The 18,478-nt window shown below is 45.1% G+C and overlaps 1 protein-coding gene across 3 annotated transcripts in view; it reads right to left on the reverse strand.

The window, feature by feature from the left end:
• The window catches only part of DNAJC6 (DnaJ heat shock protein family (Hsp40) member C6), a 49,650-nt gene that overhangs the window by 20,335 nt on the left and 10,837 nt on the right, over positions 1-18,478 (reverse strand). Inside the window, exons 2-5 of one of the 3 annotated variants that reach the window (XM_065071985.1) lie at positions 17,429-17,570; positions 2,987-3,137; positions 2,035-2,084; positions 1,780-1,928 (exon numbers count right to left, since the gene is read on the reverse strand). In XM_065071985.1, the coding sequence (XP_064928057.1) occupies positions 1,780-1,928; positions 2,035-2,084; positions 2,987-3,137; positions 17,429-17,441 (363 nt within the window). In that variant the 5' untranslated portion in view covers positions 17,442-17,570. Of the gene's footprint in view, positions 1-1,779; positions 1,929-2,034; positions 2,085-2,986; positions 3,138-17,428; positions 17,646-18,478 lie in introns of those variants that run through there. The other 2 variants (XM_065071984.1, XM_021296378.2) reach the window with 2 other exon arrangements.

The following is an 18,478-nucleotide window of genomic DNA, read 5'->3' on the forward strand; positions in this document are numbered from 1 at the left end:
TGTGACCCATCAGGAACACTCAAGTTTGGTTTTGTTGTTTAATGCTATATTTGAGTTATATGTTTTCAAACTGCTCACGGTGGTGAGGCAGGGAGGACAACAGAGCACAACCAGGTTTGAGCAGCAGGTTTTAGTGTCCGTAGTCCCCTCTTCTCCTCTATAGACTGGGCACTTGGGGCTTCGTGCCCCACGCAGCCACGTCAGGGCAGGGAAATGGCCCAGCCGGACACTAACTGTCACCTCCCTCCTGTGCCACCACACAGCAAAGCAACCTACTTTGATCTTAGGAACAAAAAGTTTTAAAATTCGGAATTAAAAAGCCTTTCACTTCAAAGACCAAGTGTGCATCCCAAAACTTCAGCTCATCTGGCATCTTCATCCAGAAAATATTCTCAATGTGATTTCACCTCCTTGATAGCACTTTTTTTCCAATATACATGAAGTTCATGCTCATATTTATAGTTGTTTCATGTTTCATCTGATCTCATGTATTCTCTTCAGCTCATTTCGTTTTCCTAAACAATACTGGGAGTCAGTAGCTCCTAGCTCGTAACCCAAAAGCACAATATTTTAATAGAAGTTTGATTGCTTTGTTCTTATGTGTGTGAAGACAATAGCTTACAAAGCACCTAGTCGTGCTTTGAGAGTGACACACAAAGTCATCGGACAAGGCATTGGATAGGGCAGGAGATAAAGTACAGAGGATGGAGAAGTTATGGCCAGGTCAAGCAATGCACCAACAGATGTTTAATGCTGAGCTTTCAAAAGTAGATCTGTCTTTCTCCTCCCACCAACAGCAACAGTGACTGCACCAGAACCAAGCGAGACTGAAGATCCAGAGCCCTTGGTATCTTTTAATTAGTCTTTCTTGTTCATTTACTCATATTTGAAGTCACAGCTGGTTACCAATTGCCACCGAGAAATTTGCTTCAAGTGTGAGTGATTCCTGGTGAGAAAAGCAATTGCTGAAGACAGTTTGAGGTGTAGCTCAATGTAAAACGAAATGAGGCTTGTGCTGCATGAGATTCACTTACCCTCGCCAAGGGTTAAGCCTGACAACTGCTGTTGCCCTTTTTGTTGAAGGCAACAAAAAATAAGGATTGTTTTTTAAATCATTGCTCCCTTGCGGGAGAGGGAAAGAACAGGAAGTTTTCTGAAAGATTAGATCTAATCTTGCATTTCAACAGCAGCATTTCATAGAGATTTCCTCTAAAAGCTATTAATGAACCCGAGCCTTGCAATGCTCCCCTATGCTGTTCTGGTTTTAGAGAAGGAAACTGGGGCAGAGAGGGGAGATGGGTCTTTTTGAAGTCATACACTAGTGGAAGAGCCAAAATATCCCCAGTTTCCAGCCCTATGCTTAGCCTGCTAAGGGCTCCTGCTTAAAGCACAGCTGAAGGACTGTTCAACATGAAAATAATCTACCTTATTTTACTGATTGTTTCTTTCAAAGCTATTTCATTTTACTCCTTATTTCTCTGCAACAGCTTGCAACAGCCATGTAGGAGCCAAAAGCAGCCCAGGCGCAGCTTAGGGCAATGCCACGTACTCTCACAGGCTCCTAACACAAGCATTATGCCCTGAACTTCCCCGCTCTCTAATCCCCATGGTCCCAGGCATCCGCTAAAACACAGAAATGACCACAGCACTTTAGAAACACATGTAATTCCTTTTTCATCATGTTCTGCTACCCTCAGGATAGGCAGAAACAAGTCCCAGTACCCATTTTCCCAAGAATTTTCATGCCCTGCTCTGGTTAAGCTCTGGGAAGACACTCACCCGGTTGTGAAACTTGGCACTGCGATAATATTTGGGTGACAAGTTGAAGACGGTGTAGTGGTCAGGATGCCTGGAATCCAAGAACGTCCGTACATCTTCGATGTGGTTCCTGAAGCCCAGCTCAACGCCTTCAGCCGGAAAAGACATCACTAGAAACAGGAGAAGAAGCCAGGCTGAGCGTGCACTAAAAGGTGTTTACGGACCTCTGAACCCTGCAGTATGTCAGGTTTTATTTTTTCAATAAGCAGTACTTACCTATGATTCTTGAGGTAATATATGAAATATCCAGCTCTCCCTTGGTGTAACTAAGAGAAGACAAAGGAGGAGACAGACATTACACACATGTTTACAGAAGACAGCCCATTACAGGAACCAGAAGAGTGTTTTCCTGCAAATATCTGCTTTTGACGCAAGGAAAAAATTATCTTCAAACCAATTCTTTGTACTTTATGGTTATGTCTTAAGAAGAGGGTACAAACAAGAGGGTCCTGCACACAGTGATCCAGCCTTTCCATCTACATACGCAATTAACTGGATGCAGAAGCTTGCAAAAAAGGTCCCTTTTCCCTTTCATCATTAATTTTCAAGAAAAATCTCTAGTAGTTTGTCACTTTGCAGATCCCTCAAAGCCTCTGAGGTCTTGCCTGCATTAAGTTTCTCTAATTTATCATAGCCACACATGACTCAGAGGCAGGTAGAGTGCCAAGCACAGGGGACACCACCAGCAGAAGTGACCAAAGCAAAGTCACCTCAGCACTTTCTTCTGCTCCAAAGGTGGCTTATATTGAAGGGAACAGTTACATCAGCAAGAACAGTCTCCTTGCATGGGAAAGGGACAGCACAACAGGAGGCAATTTTCAGTGATAAAATATTTCAGTGGTGGCTGGGCAGAAGAACAGCACCGGAGTCAGTGGGGGCATCAGAGACCAAGTGCTCCCCTTTCACTGGGGGGGCTTTTCCAGATTTATGGATTTTAATACTCGCTTACTATGAAGCTTAGATTTCTTTTTTTTAATTGCATTTTCCTGCTTCCTTGAGGCCAAATAGCAATTAGGAGACAGAATCAAAAAAGACACTTGTGATTTTCACCTCCTTCCTTCATTAGGTTAAGCTGGAAGTTGTGCTGTGCTAATTAAGATGGCAGCTCAGACCAGCACTTTGCAGCTCATGATTTTACCTACATTAGGCAGCTTCAGCCATACTGTACCTGGCAACAGATTGCATGACCTTTGAAGATGTATCTTTCAGGGTATCCTTCAGGTTATCCTTCAAATTGCTGAAGAGTCTCCCTGCTCCTCCTTTCACCATATCTAGCAAGCCTCCCCCATAGCTGGACTCCATGTCTGGTGATGAGGCACCTTCAAGTACAACAAAACCAAAGCCAACATCACTTATTTGGAACAAATCCACAAAGCCAACACACCCAGCTGCTCTCTTCAGACCAAATGTACCCATGTGAGCAGCTGCATGTTAAGCATAGGGCAAAAATAGTGTCATACTTTTCCAGATATGAGAGAGCATGTTCTCGCCAACTGGGCTCAGAAACCATCAGCGACTCTGAACGTTGTATGTAGGTTGATTGTTTAGTATCAGTACAGTATGGACAACCACCACACAAGCCCCCTCACCTCTCAACCCAACACAAGATCAGCTCTTCAGCATACAGCTCTTTTGCCAATCATAACCAAGACTAAATTCACAACTACCTCCAACACATTAGTATATACGACAGCTCTTTAGCCTAATTGTCCCAGCTGAAGGATGTCTTAGGAGTATCCAGTTCTATGGATATAGGAGAAGTCAGAGTGATCTTAAGTCACTTAAAAATCCAGTTAGGTTTGGAGTGGAATTAAATAAAAGTTTGGGTTTTGGTGAGAAAAGAGGAAAGTTCAGGAATTAAACTGGCGAGATAAGAATCTTTCTGCATATTTGCAGCCTTAGTGCAGGACTCAGCAAACCGCCAAGGCTAAAGCAGAGCAGGGCTGACCACCTTGGGGAGCTTCTCCTTCCCACCCTGAAATGGCATGAAGCTGCAGAGTAATAGGAGACCAACGAAGACCAAGAGCCATTTAAAGGGTTATTTTGGTGGGCTGTGATACGGCCTTACACCTCAGGTGTTTGCATTTTGCAACTGTAATAACTATTCCACTGTCTTAACTGAGAACCCCTTTGTTGCAGCCTTTCTTTTTATAGCAGCACTGTGTTAACAGCATCATTCTTAGAAAATTAAAGTATAATAAATTGGATGTAGACTTGAGTAAATGTGGTTTTGTTTTATTGCAGAACTAACTGACTTGTTGGATGCAAACCTAGTAAAATGATATTTTAACTGCTTATTAGATACAAATTAAGCTCTTGACTATTTAAATTGCTTTCTGTTCAACTATTTTGATCTTTGCAAAATTTACCTACATTCCTGTAATTATACATTTGCTACCTCATTATGTCAGATTAGTCAGAAGACATAGATCCTCTAGCACAGCAAATTAAGCAACAAGCAGCCTATGTAAATGCACACCACGCTCTTGGGTAGTCTTAATAATGAAGATGGCATCTGCAAAGAGTTGCCTTTCCCAGAGAACCCTGGAAATCTGAGAACATTTGTCCTGCTGTAGAGCCATGGGACAGCTGCTCTGTAAAAAGAACTTGCTGGTCATTATTAACTGCTCAGGTACCCAGAAATGGGCAAGATTTATCATGGTTAAGGTAGGCTGGTGGCATTGCGAGTGTTCTTTATATATTTTACAAAGTGACCTTACAGCTATCACTGCTTTGGTTCTATAGTGTGTCCACGAGTGGTGTTAGATACATGCTACTGAAATATTACTCACAAAATCACCATTACTCCTGCTGATTTACTCTCTAGATTACCAAACCCATTTAATGTCATTCACTCTTTCAAAATTACTGAGCTATCAGTAAATATTAATATATATCTTTAAACTGGAGACTCCATTGGAGAAGTGATGCTATCTATTCCCCTATGCACAGAGGGTGCTTAATGCTCTCTGGTGTGGTCATGATCCACATGCACGTGATCCACGTGCTAGAACAGTAAAATTAGAGAACAACTCTGCCAGCTTCAGAACAGAAGATGTCTTCTTGAGGCACAGGAATATTTCTCTTGCCAAACCACTTGCAGGTATCTACTTCAAGTATGATTAAAAAAAAAAAAATAAAGAAAAAGTAAAAAAAAAAATCAAAGTAGCTTGTTGGCTTCCAAATATGGAATAAGTGTTTGATCTCTCTTCAAAAACTTTGCTTTCTTATTACGCTGTGCTAGGAGAGCCAGGGTGGAAGGAGAAGGTAACGTTCAAATGTATTTTTCAGTCCTGCAGGTCAGCTTTTAAAAGAAAAGAAGGCAGAAATGTGGTAACTTGGAACAGGGGAAGGGGACAAAGGGACCAGAGGACCACAGGTACTGGACAATTTTTTACTGTTGTAGGAGAGCAACAGAAAAGCTTCAAGAGTATGGAAAGCCCAGAATCTTTAGAAATCAGCTCTAAGGAAAAGAAAAAGTGAGAGAGGAGGAGAAACAGAGCAAGAATGAGAATTTTACTGTATTTCTAGAAGCAGCAGCTGCAATTAATTCCACATTTACTACATACACTAAAACAGAAACAGAAAGGATGGCTAATGAAGAAATCCAAGCTGGTGTCACTCAAGCAAGAGCAAAAACCTGGTATTTAAGATTTAACGGGAGGCAAGTATTACTTAGCTATTGTTAAGCTATTGAGGAAGCTTACAATGTAGCAGTGCTATATAGCACTATACCAGCTGCAGTAATTTGCTAGGGTATCTTTTAGCCACTGGATGAGAGCAGCATCCTCTGTGCTGACAAAGATGCTCTTTCTCAGTTACTAGCAATGATATGGTCTTCACAAACTACTCACAGAAAAACAAAATAAATACATTCAAAGGTTCCTCTGCTAGGCAGTGTCTCCTAGAAAGCATAAAGATGTATAAAGAAACAGTAAGGGTTAATGCGTTAAGATACAAACCTGACAATATATACAGAAACCCAGAAGAACAGAGAAAAAAATCAGATTTATAGAAAAAAAGAAAAAAAAAGGTAGCTACATCCCTCTTCTAAATTGAGACCCTCAGAGTGACTGCAGACCTTTCCAAAGGACAGCTGAAGGACAGTGACCCTGTTGCCCTGGGTCACAGGCAACAGCTGGACGGGGTACCGGGACAGGGAGGGCTGAGCCCTAAGTGTGTCCTGCGGAATTCAGCCACCTGGCCTGGCATCACCCACCACTGCCATTGCACATCCCCGAGCCATGCTCAGAGACAGCTGAGCTCCTGCGTTTGCTCTTCGAGCATGAAAGTCCTGAGAAAACAGCAGTTGAGTTTTCCCTCAAGCGCATGTGTCAGCCTGGAGAGGGCTGTGACCTGGTCTGTGGTACAAGGAGGACCAAGGACACCCACTGGGTCTGGAGGGATGAGCTGTTTCTTGGTCCCTCTTCAGGTTTCACTGTGCAGATAATGTGACCACCACCAGCTGGCCAGGATATTGAGTTAGCAGCATAACAGCATTTCCCTGCGCGGAAAGATCTTCCTACCAGAGTCAGGTGGCAAACCCAAAAGAGGGAAACAGTCCTTTCCCTTCACACAAAGGCAAAAGTCACATTTTGTGTTAAAACAAAGTGCCCCAGGGACATGACACCCCCTCCCTTCCCTCCATCCCACCAGGAACTGCATCCCCTGTGCATATTTGATGTGCCGAGGCCAAAGCCAAAAATTCACACTCACAGACCCCACGCAAGCCCCAGATGCACCTTCTGGTACAGCAGGAATAGGAGCTCGCAAGCTTGTCTGCATAAAAATAGTTTGCTCCAAGTTAGCAACACAGGAGCCTGCCACGGGGCTCGGATCCCAGTTTTCGGCACGCTGTCACACAGCAGTTCAGTGAACACTGGCCACGGGCTGTAGTTGATGTCTAGAAGCCTCATTATGGAGAATTAGCCTCCACGTATATAGGATTAATCTTGTTCCTTCCACGGCAAGAACTCTTTATTAACCCAGTTATTGGATATTCCCCAAACGGCTTATTGCGCTTCAGAGACACACTCTGACCTGTATTTGTAGCATGAGTTTCAGAGGGATTGCTTGCTAACAGAGGCCTTTTCATTTCCTAAATATTAGGAACATTAATGTAGTGGTTTCATTGCTGCATGTGCACCGCAAAGAGTGACTGCGATGCACGGGATGGCTCTTCTTGAACAGCTCCGTTAGGTGATGGCAACGATGATCTCACTGAAGCACCTCAAGTCAATAGAGCAGCATGGAGAGACAACTTCATCCATTCGGCTGAGAAGGTAAAGTTTGTATTTGTTCTAGCTGAAGGCACTGGCTCTGAGGAGAGACTATTCTGTGTTCAGAATAAACATCCAGCAGTCCCCAACTACAGCAACAACCTGCTGCATCTCCTTAAAAAACTAAAATATGTCATACAGTAGCATTCCTACCACATCCCTTTCTTGTCATCAGCTAAAGGGTGATGTTTCTGCAGCTCTGGGCAGGCTACAACTGAAGGAGCCTCTGCTGATGGCACCTTGTGCTGTACAGGATGGGGGCTGGAGAGCCCAGAAATCTTAATTAAAGCACTTAAGCTCTCTCTAGCTAATTTGCAGAGTATCAGGAGAAGGATGTGGAGCGCAGGAGGAGAACTTCTCCTCCCACGGCAGAGAGGCTGCTAAGACACCACAGCAAAAACTGAGTCCCCATAGACATGTCCCACAACAGCGGGTGCACAGCCTCAGAGGAGAACATGATGATCAAGTTGTGCCAGGGAAGGTTCAGAGAGAACATGATGATCAAGTTGTGCCAGGGAAGGTTCAGATTGGATATTAGGAAACATTTCTTCACATAAATGGTTGTCAGGCATTGGAACAGGCTGCCCAGGGCAGTGGTGGAGTCACCATCCCTGGAGGGGTTGAACAGATGTGGAGATGAGGTTCTCAGGGACATGGGTTAGTGCTAGATTTGGGTTATGGTTGGACTCAATGATCTTGAGGGTCTCTTCCAAGCAAAATGATTTTGTGATTCTAAGTTCAGAGGATGCACTCATGGCTCAGCACAGCTCCTTTGCCTGCTGTCCCACTGTGACCTGCTCCACAAAGGCACAGGCGTTATGCCAGAGTGATATGAAGTGCTTTGGTAGGACAGCTTTGGGGTGTTGAGAGTTTGCAGAGACTGATACTCATTGGTACTGTCAGAAGAGACCAGCTGTCATTGGTCTTCCCTTAGCAGAGCAAAACCACCCAAGTATGTCCAAGAAGAGTATCCAAAAAGAGTATCCAAGAAGAGTACACAATGCCCTCAGACACATGGTGTGAACTGTGGAGTTGTCATATGCAGTTTGACTCAATGATCCTTGTGGGTCCCTTCCAACTCAGGACATTCTATGGTTCTATGTGTATCTGTTAGCCAAAGTAGGAAATTCATCTTCTGCACATGGACAAAGAAAGATGCCACACCATATCCAGAAAAGAAATACCTCTCTCCTCCTGTAACCCCATGAAGGTTGACTCACCTCAACTCCTCTTGCTCCAGTCCCACAAGTAGTGTTTGTGCCTAATCTCAAAAGCAAAGACTTTTAAACCAGCCCAGCTTCAAAGATGGGGTTTTGGGGCCAGAAACAGGTGAATGAAACAGGCGTGACCCCACGTGATGGGGGACGTTTCGGCACCAGCCACCATCACCTGCAGCTGGAGGCTTCACAGGGGATCATGGAGAAACCAGCAACAGAGGGTTCCATGCTACTACCAGCTGATGGAGGCGCTCACAGGTTGGAAAATCTGAGAAATACCCTGTTTGGAAGCTTTCCTTGCAAGATCTGCACATTGTGGTCCTTGTCTGCCAGGGCAGTCCTGGAGCACCAGCCCCCCCAGGCAACCCACATACCCAACAAACCACAGGCCATGAATTCCGGCTCTCCAGGGAGCTAAGGGGGAAATGAGCCGACATTTAAAAGGCATTTTAAACTGTGTCAGTCTGCGTATTTATGCTGATGAAGCAATACTTCGCTGGAGAGCGGGGAGGTGAAAGCAAGACGCCTAGAAATCGAAGCTTGGCAGCAAAGTACTGCGTTTCATGGGTTACTTAGCAAGAGTAAGCAGAGCCTTTTTGCCTGTAAAGGGCAGACAAAAAGCAGACATGAAACCATAGGAAAGGAAGCAGGTTTACCTCAGTCTGCCCAGACTATATGTATTTTCAATGTCATTTTTTTTTCCCCTCAGAGATCTACTGTCCATGCTTTCTTTAGAGATGGTGCGAGGAAAGAGCTAAACTTTCCCTGTTCCTCACGGTGGTTCTTCTTTAGAAAAGCATTAAAGCCTTCATCTCCCACCCTCCCAAAAAAAGAGGTTAGTTTAGGAGTATTGAATGCTCCTTTGTACTCTCTTTCTATGGTACCATGACAGCCTGACACTATGACGAGAAAAAAAAAAACTTGCTAGCTGCTGCGTACATGTCCCAAATGCCACATTTCTGGAAGTTTTTAGCCGCTCGTCGCAGCCTTCTCCTGTCCCACAAAGTGATTTTGGGGGGAAAGGTTGTTTGCTCGTCTTCCTCCCGCAGACAATTACCAGGACACAACATGAAAGGGCAGCAAGGGATGCAGTGGAGGCTGCCCTGGGCACAGAAATGGCCCTTTTGAAGGTCCCCAAACTGAAAGAAGTTGAGCCGCTGTTGTTGTGGCTTCAGCAACAAAGCCCGAATTGTTTTTCAGGAACACTCAGGGAAAAAAAAAAAAAAAGAAAAAAAGATACTATTTGTGCTTCTGTCTCCCCCCCACAGCTAGCGGAGGAGCAGCCCCCACTCACGTTCCTCCCACACGCAGCTTTCCCAGCAAAGCCTGTGTAACACGGGACGTGATTTCACACCAGCATCACGGGATATAAAACCAGGCTGTTGAAGCTCCATCACCTCATCTACGGGCTTCGCCTTGGCATTGCACAAGAGCACACACTGTGTAAAGGGGAGAAGCAGCAGCCCTGGTGCAGGCACCCCGGCCACAGGATTATTAGAGCATCCTGATATAGGTACATCACCTATGGAGGGGTATACGTGTGCAAAAAATGGGCAGATGGCCAAACCAACCCAGGCAGAGCATAGTCCCTGCATCCCCAGTTCTTGCCGTTCCACACACCAAGTTTATCTTCCATGCTCAGCACTTCGTCTTCCAGGGGATTGCAAATCAATTTGCAGACATTACTGGAAGGGTTTAAACTCCCATTTCAAAGGGGAGGGTGGTGGGTATTTCCAAATTAAAATCTCTGGGCAGGTGGCTCCTTTGCATCCAGTGATAATCAATAGCATTTAGATCCAAGTGCTTCACTCGTCTATGTTTTAAGAGCACAATCTTCCCCCTAACCCTTCCTTCCAGCACATAGCTGTCTTCTGGAGAGCTGAGCTTTACCACATTTAAGCAAAGGCTCTAAAACATCCGTGCTATTATATGCACTTATGTCCTCTATTAGATCGGATGCAGCCCAAGTGTCATAATTACATGAACTTTTTAATAGGCACTGAGTGATGCTTTGCAAAGGGGCTGGCGAGATAATCAGCAGCAAGAGGCAGCTCAAGCAGCAATAAAGGGGCATTCACAGGAAAGAAGAGCGCTTCTACCTGCAGAAATTACTTGGGAAGTTCCTCAGACGCACAGAGACCCTGAAGACTGATTTTTTTTTTAATATATATATATATATATATATATATATTTTTTTTTTGCTACCAGTGTCATCTGTCCCCTCCTCCACCACTGTCCCAGATTCCTGGTAGAGTTAGACTCCCTAAAAAGCTGAGCACAGATATCTCAAAGTGTTATTCTGTGAAAATAAAAAGCAAACTGCATGCAGAGTACAATTGCAGGACAAGAGCAGCATAACCACTTGATAACCCCATCGCTGAGACCCCCAAACCCAGTTTTCACTCGTCATGATGCTTTCAAAAGTGGAGGCATGCAAAAGGAAGGCTGCATTAGCAAGTGTGATCCCTAAGGAAATAGGTTAAAATTCATAGGAATGAGTTCTGCGTGGCCAAAGGGAAGTTCAAGATCAGGCTGTAGAGATGTTTGGACTCTCTAAGGGCACAGGGCAGCACAGGGAGATGCACTGCAAGCCAAAGAGCCTAATGAACATTAATGCCTCATCAGATCACATATCATGTGAGATTATAAACCAGTATTATCCCTCACCCCCAAAACCAGGCAGTTTGGCTGTTTTGCAATAAGCACACTAACAATGAGACTGCTCAAGACAAAACCCAGCAGTTCTCAAGGAGGGAAATGCTGGATTCACCAGAGGCAACTCCAACCCCAAGAACACAACCAGCTCCAACAGAGGGGTAAAACCAGAATATTGGTTTCATAAGCAGGCATTAATACAAACTGCAACTCTACATGCAATACCAGGCGAGCTTGTGGGAGGACGGGCTACTTTCCAGCAATTAGCTGTCACTGCACCCACCCAGAAATTTTGCCTGGAATAGATAGAAACCACCTCAAGACTCCAAGTTGCATCACTACCTGCCCAAGAACTTGGCAGCTTTACCTCTAACAGAGGGGCCACTCTGTGTTCTTCTGCCATTCCCACTCCCAAAAGCTATCGGCATCCTTTCCAGGTGAAGTTAGGCTAGGAAAATAAAGTCATTATAAGCCCACAAGGGGCTCATATATAATAGATATCAGGAGGGAGGAGATAGGAGGAACTGAGAAGTTCATAAAGAAGGTGCTTTGAGTAGTGACAGGTTTGGGTTCACATCTTAAAGAATCACTGGTACAGGGAGATCTCTGTGCGATTCTGCTGCCATTGGCCAACGCACATCCAGGCAGGTGGCACTGCCTCCCTCCTCGACTCCAGGAATAGCTGTATTCCCCCCAAAATACAAAAAATACAAGAAGTCACAGTCCCTTTTCTGTGTGTGGGCTGGGACAAGGTCCCTGACCGCCCGTGAAGATCTCGGATCCCCTGGCAGCACGTAGCGCAGCGTAGGGTACAGAAGCTCCAGAACTTCTTTTTGAGCTTTTCCATGATAAAAAGCAAGAGCTAATATTGTATGAGCCCAAGGCTTTGTATTCAAAGGTTCATTTGAGACTGCCTAAATGTAAACTTCATGGAAATTTGAAGAATTAAGATATTTCTGCTTTTGCTTAAGAAATAGTAACTAAAGAATGCTGTTTTCACCATCAACTAAGCAACATGTAGCATTTCCACAAACAGGGGTTTTCCTTCCTTTTTTAGAAGGGCAGTGATATTGAGAAAAAGACAAACACCACTCAGTACTGTGCCAAATTTGTTTCATTTGTTATATATTTCCCCTTATGAAGCTCATACCACAGCGAACAAAATGCACAAAGCTGGAATACTGAACTACTAACACAAGCCATGAAATTGGTCTTTAAAGTTGATTGACATTCTCTCTGCTTCTCTTCCCTGTGAAAACAACAAAAAAAAGAGAGAAAAGCACAAACGCCAAACCATTCAAGTGTTCAAAAAACACCAACCAAACAAAAGAGTTATTAAACTGAACCTCCCCGTTTGAAAATGCAGCTAGGAGAGAATACAAACCAACATTGTCAGCGGCAGCCTTTGTCCCCGTGCCAGTGACACCGAGACGTCTCTCTTCTGACTCAGTGAAAAGGAATCACCAGACTACAAGAGATTATGTTTGCAAGCGTAAAACAGTTCAAGAAATCTCAACTTCAACACTTGAAATTCATTTAAACCACTTTTCTTTCACAGTTACTCTGCCTGAGGAAGCACATAGCACAAGCTAGTCTATCCCCTGAGTGTTTAAAAGCTATTTTGCAGATTATCTAGTTTGTAACACCACAGAAGAGCACAGAAAGAGGGGTTGTTTTCCTTTTCTAACATGTATTCTTGCTGTTACTTTTATATCTTATTTCCTAGAACTTCTTTCAGTGCTCAGCCAGCTGCTAAGAAAGCATTACTGAATGCCACAGCAAAAACCTAAATAAATTGCTTCTTCACTGCCTGCTTCTCATCTTGTGAGCACTTTCAGCAGCTTAAAAATAAAGAGACAAAGGGAGTACTACAGAGATGCTGTTCTTGGAATTTGGTTTTTGAGCTCGCTAGGTTTTGTGTCCTCCACTCTCAGACGTCCAACCCGAGTCCAGACACTTTCTGGAGGAACATACAGGGAACATATAGGTCCCACTGGACTGATGTACTCTTGTATCACTACATTACATCTAGCATATTCCACAGGAGTTGTTTAAAATCTTACATCAGGAGCTGAACATTCAGCAGTTAAGGGCAGGTGCTAAAGTCGCCCTGAGCTTTAATGCCCACCTGAAGCATCGCAGAATTTAAGCATAAGCCTATATGAACAGACAAAATTGTGAGACTTAAATCTGAGATTTAAACCACACACTGACTGATATTTCATTCTGGTATAAGTCTGGCAAAGTTTAAAGCAACCACAGACAAGGTCATCACACGAGCATCATTAGATGCCAGCACTAACCGATACGGCCACCCTACCTGAAACAAAGTTTCTGCTCTTGGCTCCTTTGAGCTAAACCCAAGCCTAATAGGGAAGCACTCAACAAACCTGTGGGCAAGAGTTTCCATTTATGGTGCCTGTGAGCCCACAGGTACTTTGAGCAACTCAAATTGTCACTGCTTCAGTTAAACAGCTCATATTGGCTCTCCTCTGCGTGGCATGGGTGATGGTGGCAGAAAGATTTTTAACAATCTGAACCAAGAAGCATTTTCCAGTCCCAGAGACTTAAAAAAAAAAATAATAAAAAAATCTTATTTTCCCAGGCTCAGCGACTGGACACAGCCTGGCCAGACCCTGGTGGTTAGTAGGTCGAAAGAGGTGCTTCTGCCCCTCTACTCTGCCCTGGTGAGACCACATCTGGAATATCGTGTCCAGTTCTGGGCCCCTCAGTTCCAGAAGGACAGGGAACTGCTGGAGAGAGTCCAGTGCAGGGCAGCAAAGGTGATGGAGGGAGTGGAGCATCTCCTGTGTGAGGAAAGGTTGAGGGAGCTGGGGCTCTTGAGCTTGGAGGAGACTGAGGGGTGACCTCATTAATGTTTACAGACATATAAAGGGTGAGTGTCATGAGGATGGAGCCAGGCTCTTCTCGGTGACAACCAGTGATAGGACAAGGGGTAATGGGTTCAAACTGGAACACAAGAGATTCCACTTAAATTTGAGAAGACACTTCTTCTCAGTGAGGGTAACAGACACTGGAACAGGCTGCCCAGGGAGGTTGTAGAGTTTCCTTCTCTGCAGACATTCAAAACCCACCTGGACACCTTCCTGTGCAACCTCATCTGGGTGTTCCTGCTCTGATGGGGGGATTGGACTGGATGAGCTTTCGAGGTCCCTTTCAATCCCTAACATTCTGTGATGGCATTCAAGAGCCTTTTGTGAGCCTCCCCATACCAGCCCCCTTTCCAGATTTCCATGAGCAGATCCTGCCCTCCAACAGCAAAACCCTGTCACACAGGATGCTCTTGGTTCTTGCCTTTTATCTCTTTTTGCTTTTTTTCTTTTGACCCTAAGCAACACCAGTGGGAAGAAAAAAAAATTAAGCCAATAATCATAACTACTCGGAAGTTACAGCAAAGCTGTAACCGCTGATTACTTTCATTGCAAGAAGCTGTTTATGAGATTGCAAGCCCACATTAAGAGATGATACTTTAAGATTTAATACTTTGAATTAGTTTTAAAAAAATTAATAGAAAAACCCAACAGGAGCCCACATTCTCAACTCAAGCGAGTTAGAGTCATTGCAACAATAGCAAACACAGCCACACTAGCTAAGCCAACAGCAATTTGCCCCAGAATTGCCAGCACTTTCTCGTCAGCACAAATCCTCACTCATCTACCTTCTATAATTGCTTAATATTAATCTACAACACATCTTCTAGAGAGCAAAGGCCATTTTTCTATGCCCAGAGTGCACTCTCCTGGTGCAGATTAAACTTCACATGTGGGGAGAAAGGAGGAAGGTTCGATTCTCCAACTATTTAACTTTATCGAAGACGCAATTTATGTGCACCCGGAGATGTTCGGCTCAAGCCCAGCAATAACCCTGCCAGACAGACAGAGGCGCCGCACCGAGCGTCCCAAATGGTGACACAGGGTTAACCTCAGGACTGATTAATTTTGGTAACTCTGGCAGCAGCTGTTCTGCCATTATTTAAAACCAGAAAAGAAAAACAAAACAAAACAAAGAAACAAACCCTAAAAACTGAAATGTGATTTCAGGTGTGTGGGAAGTACATAACGAGCTCTAATTTGGCCAGGGTGCCTCAAGGATTCCACCTTCAGCTAATCTTGCAGCAGAGTGGCTCCCCTGCCCCACATCTCCCTTGCACAATTTATCTCACCCTTCTCCTTCCCGAGGACCTCAGGTCTCCCTTCCCCACTGAAATCTGCTCTACCACTGCCCATCTTGGGACTTTAGACTTCAGCATCATTAATGGGAGAAGTCTCAATTATCTATAAGAGGAATATGTTCTCTATTTTAAAAAATAAAACACAAAATGTGGGTGGTGTTTTTTTCCTTGCTCCTATTAAGCCTAAGCCCCAGCCAGCTTATTTTCCCATCTTTCTCTTAGACTGCTCCCCAGTTCCCCCCATAAATATCTGTTTTCACACTGCATTAAAGATAAATCATGTCCCACGATTCATGAGCAGTTTCAGTCACCAAATCACTAGAAATCACAAGCACACCTGAAGGATGGATATGGTTCTTTAAGCTTTTATAATTTCATAATTGGCAAAGAAAAATGGCTTTGCAATGGACTGATAAAAAATAGGCATTTATCAGCATAGAGCATTGAAATGAACAGGGCAGATACAAGTAAGGACTTCAGGTTTAGAACAGAGCATCACACTCAGTACAGCTTTTAAAAATGTCATATGAAGATTTGGAAACACCAACCAAAAAGCCCTTATTAAACAGATAAAATACTAAAACAAACAAACAAACAAACAAACAAACAAAAAAACTATAAACTCAATTCAAGGACCATATTGAGGCCAGAAGTGTCAAATGTGTCATTTATAGTGCTTGTAAAATTTAGGCAGTGAGAGAACCAAAATGAACTAGGAGATGCAAAACCTGGTTAAAAGAGACTCCCTGACCATTACCTTCCAAATCCCAGAGATGGCCCTTGATCAAGTCCCTGCGTTTGAGGGGAGAACATCCTAAAAACTGATAAAAGGCATTAACGCAATTAACGCTCCATGATGGCTTCATAGTTTAGCTATCCATGAGCGCTTTTTTTTGCTTGGCAGGGAACATATTGGATTGAAGAAACTGAGCAGAATGATTGCAACAGCAACACTCAAATAATAGAGGGAGCTGACGTGAGACAAAAGCCCTGACACGAGCAGCAGCACGTTTCCACACCTGCCTGGAGGCAAATGCCACCTTCCCCAACACTCACACCTTCGGGTCTCAAAGTTCGAAGAAACTCATCCAGATAATTGCTTTAACAACAGGTATTAAACTGCAATATCTAACCATCGCAGCGGATGCCGATGCAAGAAGCCAAATAACTGTAATGCAGCAGCCTACTGCGAGTAAGGACCTACTGACACACGCTATGATTACAAGCAACTGTAGCAGGGGTATCATAGCAGCAAATTCAAATCTGAAGCTCAGGACTGAAAAAGAGTTATAAACCAAAACCAGGTCCCAAAAGAACTCATGAAAGCAAATTCAAAAGGCAAGGGGCAAGAAGAAAACGTGACTCTCATTGCATCAGAGAAAATGTGAAAAAAATGAAGATAAGCCTCTCCCCGCCCAAGTTCAGACAGAGGTCGTTAGGGGTTTTTCTCCCCACCCAAACCCAGACACAGGTCATTAGGAGTTCTATTGCCTCTTGAGAAGAGGTTGCCACATTAAACCAGAGGTGATGTTAAGTACTTTGGGCTCATCCCTTTCTTTCACTGCATAAGACAGGTATTGCTGCAAGATCACCCCGCTATGATGGGCAGACATCAAATTAGGTTCCCCCACAAACAAACAGGGTATTTTCCTGCACAAGTTTGAGCTTTAGACATTCCCTGCAAAGGCTGTAGATGCTCACTGTGATGGGCACAACCAGAACCAGGGCCAGTCCGTTTGGAGAGATCACTTAAAAGTGCTCTCGATTACTGGTGATCCAGGCAAATTTGAACCTGTGGTTTAGAGAGGTGAAGAGCTCTCTATCCCATTACCAGTCATAAAGACCATACGGCCCCATGGTCCCTGATTTAAAAAAAAACGCAAACAAACGGTGCATCACCTATCAGAATTAATCCAGCTCAGTTTGATGAGGGCTTTGTAGAGAAAGAAAATTTAAAAAAAAAAAAAAAAAAGTAACGATGATTCCATGGAATAAGCCAGTTGAGGAAAGATCCCAAACCACTCCATCCATTTTAGTTTCAGAACAACCTTTTTCCTCTCGGGGGCTGAACACAGGAGCCGACCACGGGCACTCATTAGCGGCTGATTTCTGCAGCGCGGCCCCCCCCCGGATTTCCTTCCTCCTCCTCCTCCATCCCACCGCCCTCCCTCGGACAAAGGGCCGCTATTGTCCCCGGTGGAAGGACACGGCCACAGCCCCCCCGTTAGCCCCACACCCCACGCGTGTCGCGGCGGCCCCGCCCCTACCTGAGCTGTCCATGGTGCTGCCGCACTCCCCTCGGGGCTGCTGCGGCTGCTGCTGCTGCTGCTGCCGCGCCGGGCTCCGGCCTCCCGCCGCCGCGATGGCCCCGGGCTTGTCCCCGCCGCCCTCAGCGCTGCTGTCCACCAGCTGCAAAGATTCATACCCGTCACTGCCCGGCTTTTTCCGGTAGCTCCCGAGCAGGCTCATGGGCGAGCCGGGCGGAGAAGCTGTTCTGACGCCGCGGGCAGGAGGTGGGGAGGTGGGGGGAAAAGACAAGCGCTCCGGCCGCCCCGAGGGGAGGGAAAAAGGGCGGGACGGGACGGGGCCACCGCCTCCTCAGCGCCCCGCCCGCCGCCGCGGAGCCCGGGCCGGCCCTGCCCGCCCCGCCGGGGCCCGGAAGCAATCATGGAGGCTGCGGTGGTGTGTCCGGGACCCGGGAGGAACGGCTTTAAACCCGTTCGGAACAGGGTGCCAGAAAGGCTTCGGCAGGGGAGGATGTTCCCCCCACATACCATGAGCTGCTGAGGGCGATTAGTTGGCAAGAAGCACTAGATTTACACCCCATTTAGGAAGCGGTTTCTAGCGGTAAGAGAAGTCATAGAATAATTTTGGTTGGAAGAGACCCTCAAGGTCACCAAGTCCAACCATTAACCCACCCCTGGCACTACCCCATGTCCTTGAGAACCTCATCTCCATCTGTTCAACCCCTCCAGGAATGGTGACTCCACCACTGCCCTGGGCAGCCTGTTCCAGTGCCCAACAGCCCTTTGGGGAAGAAATTGTTCCCAACATCCAACTTCAACCTCCCCTGACACAACTTGAGGCCACACAATGCAGGTAACACAGTGCTAGGAAGGCTATGGAACCAAAGCGCTAAAGCTGAGCCTGAAGAAATTTTAGGTTGTTTCGGGCTGAGGCAGCAGCTGTATAGCTGAGTGACTTGCAGTTCTTCCATTCTGGCTTCTTTTTCATTCCAATAATGGAAATATCAAAAGTCAATGAATCTGCTAGTTTATAAGTGAAACAATAGTGAAATGAATAAATGAGAGCAATTG

Source organism: Columba livia, chromosome 8 (genome assembly GCF_036013475.1).
Source record: "Columba livia isolate bColLiv1 breed racing homer chromosome 8, bColLiv1.pat.W.v2, whole genome shotgun sequence".
Taxonomy (NCBI): Eukaryota; Metazoa; Chordata; class Aves; order Columbiformes; family Columbidae; genus Columba; species Columba livia.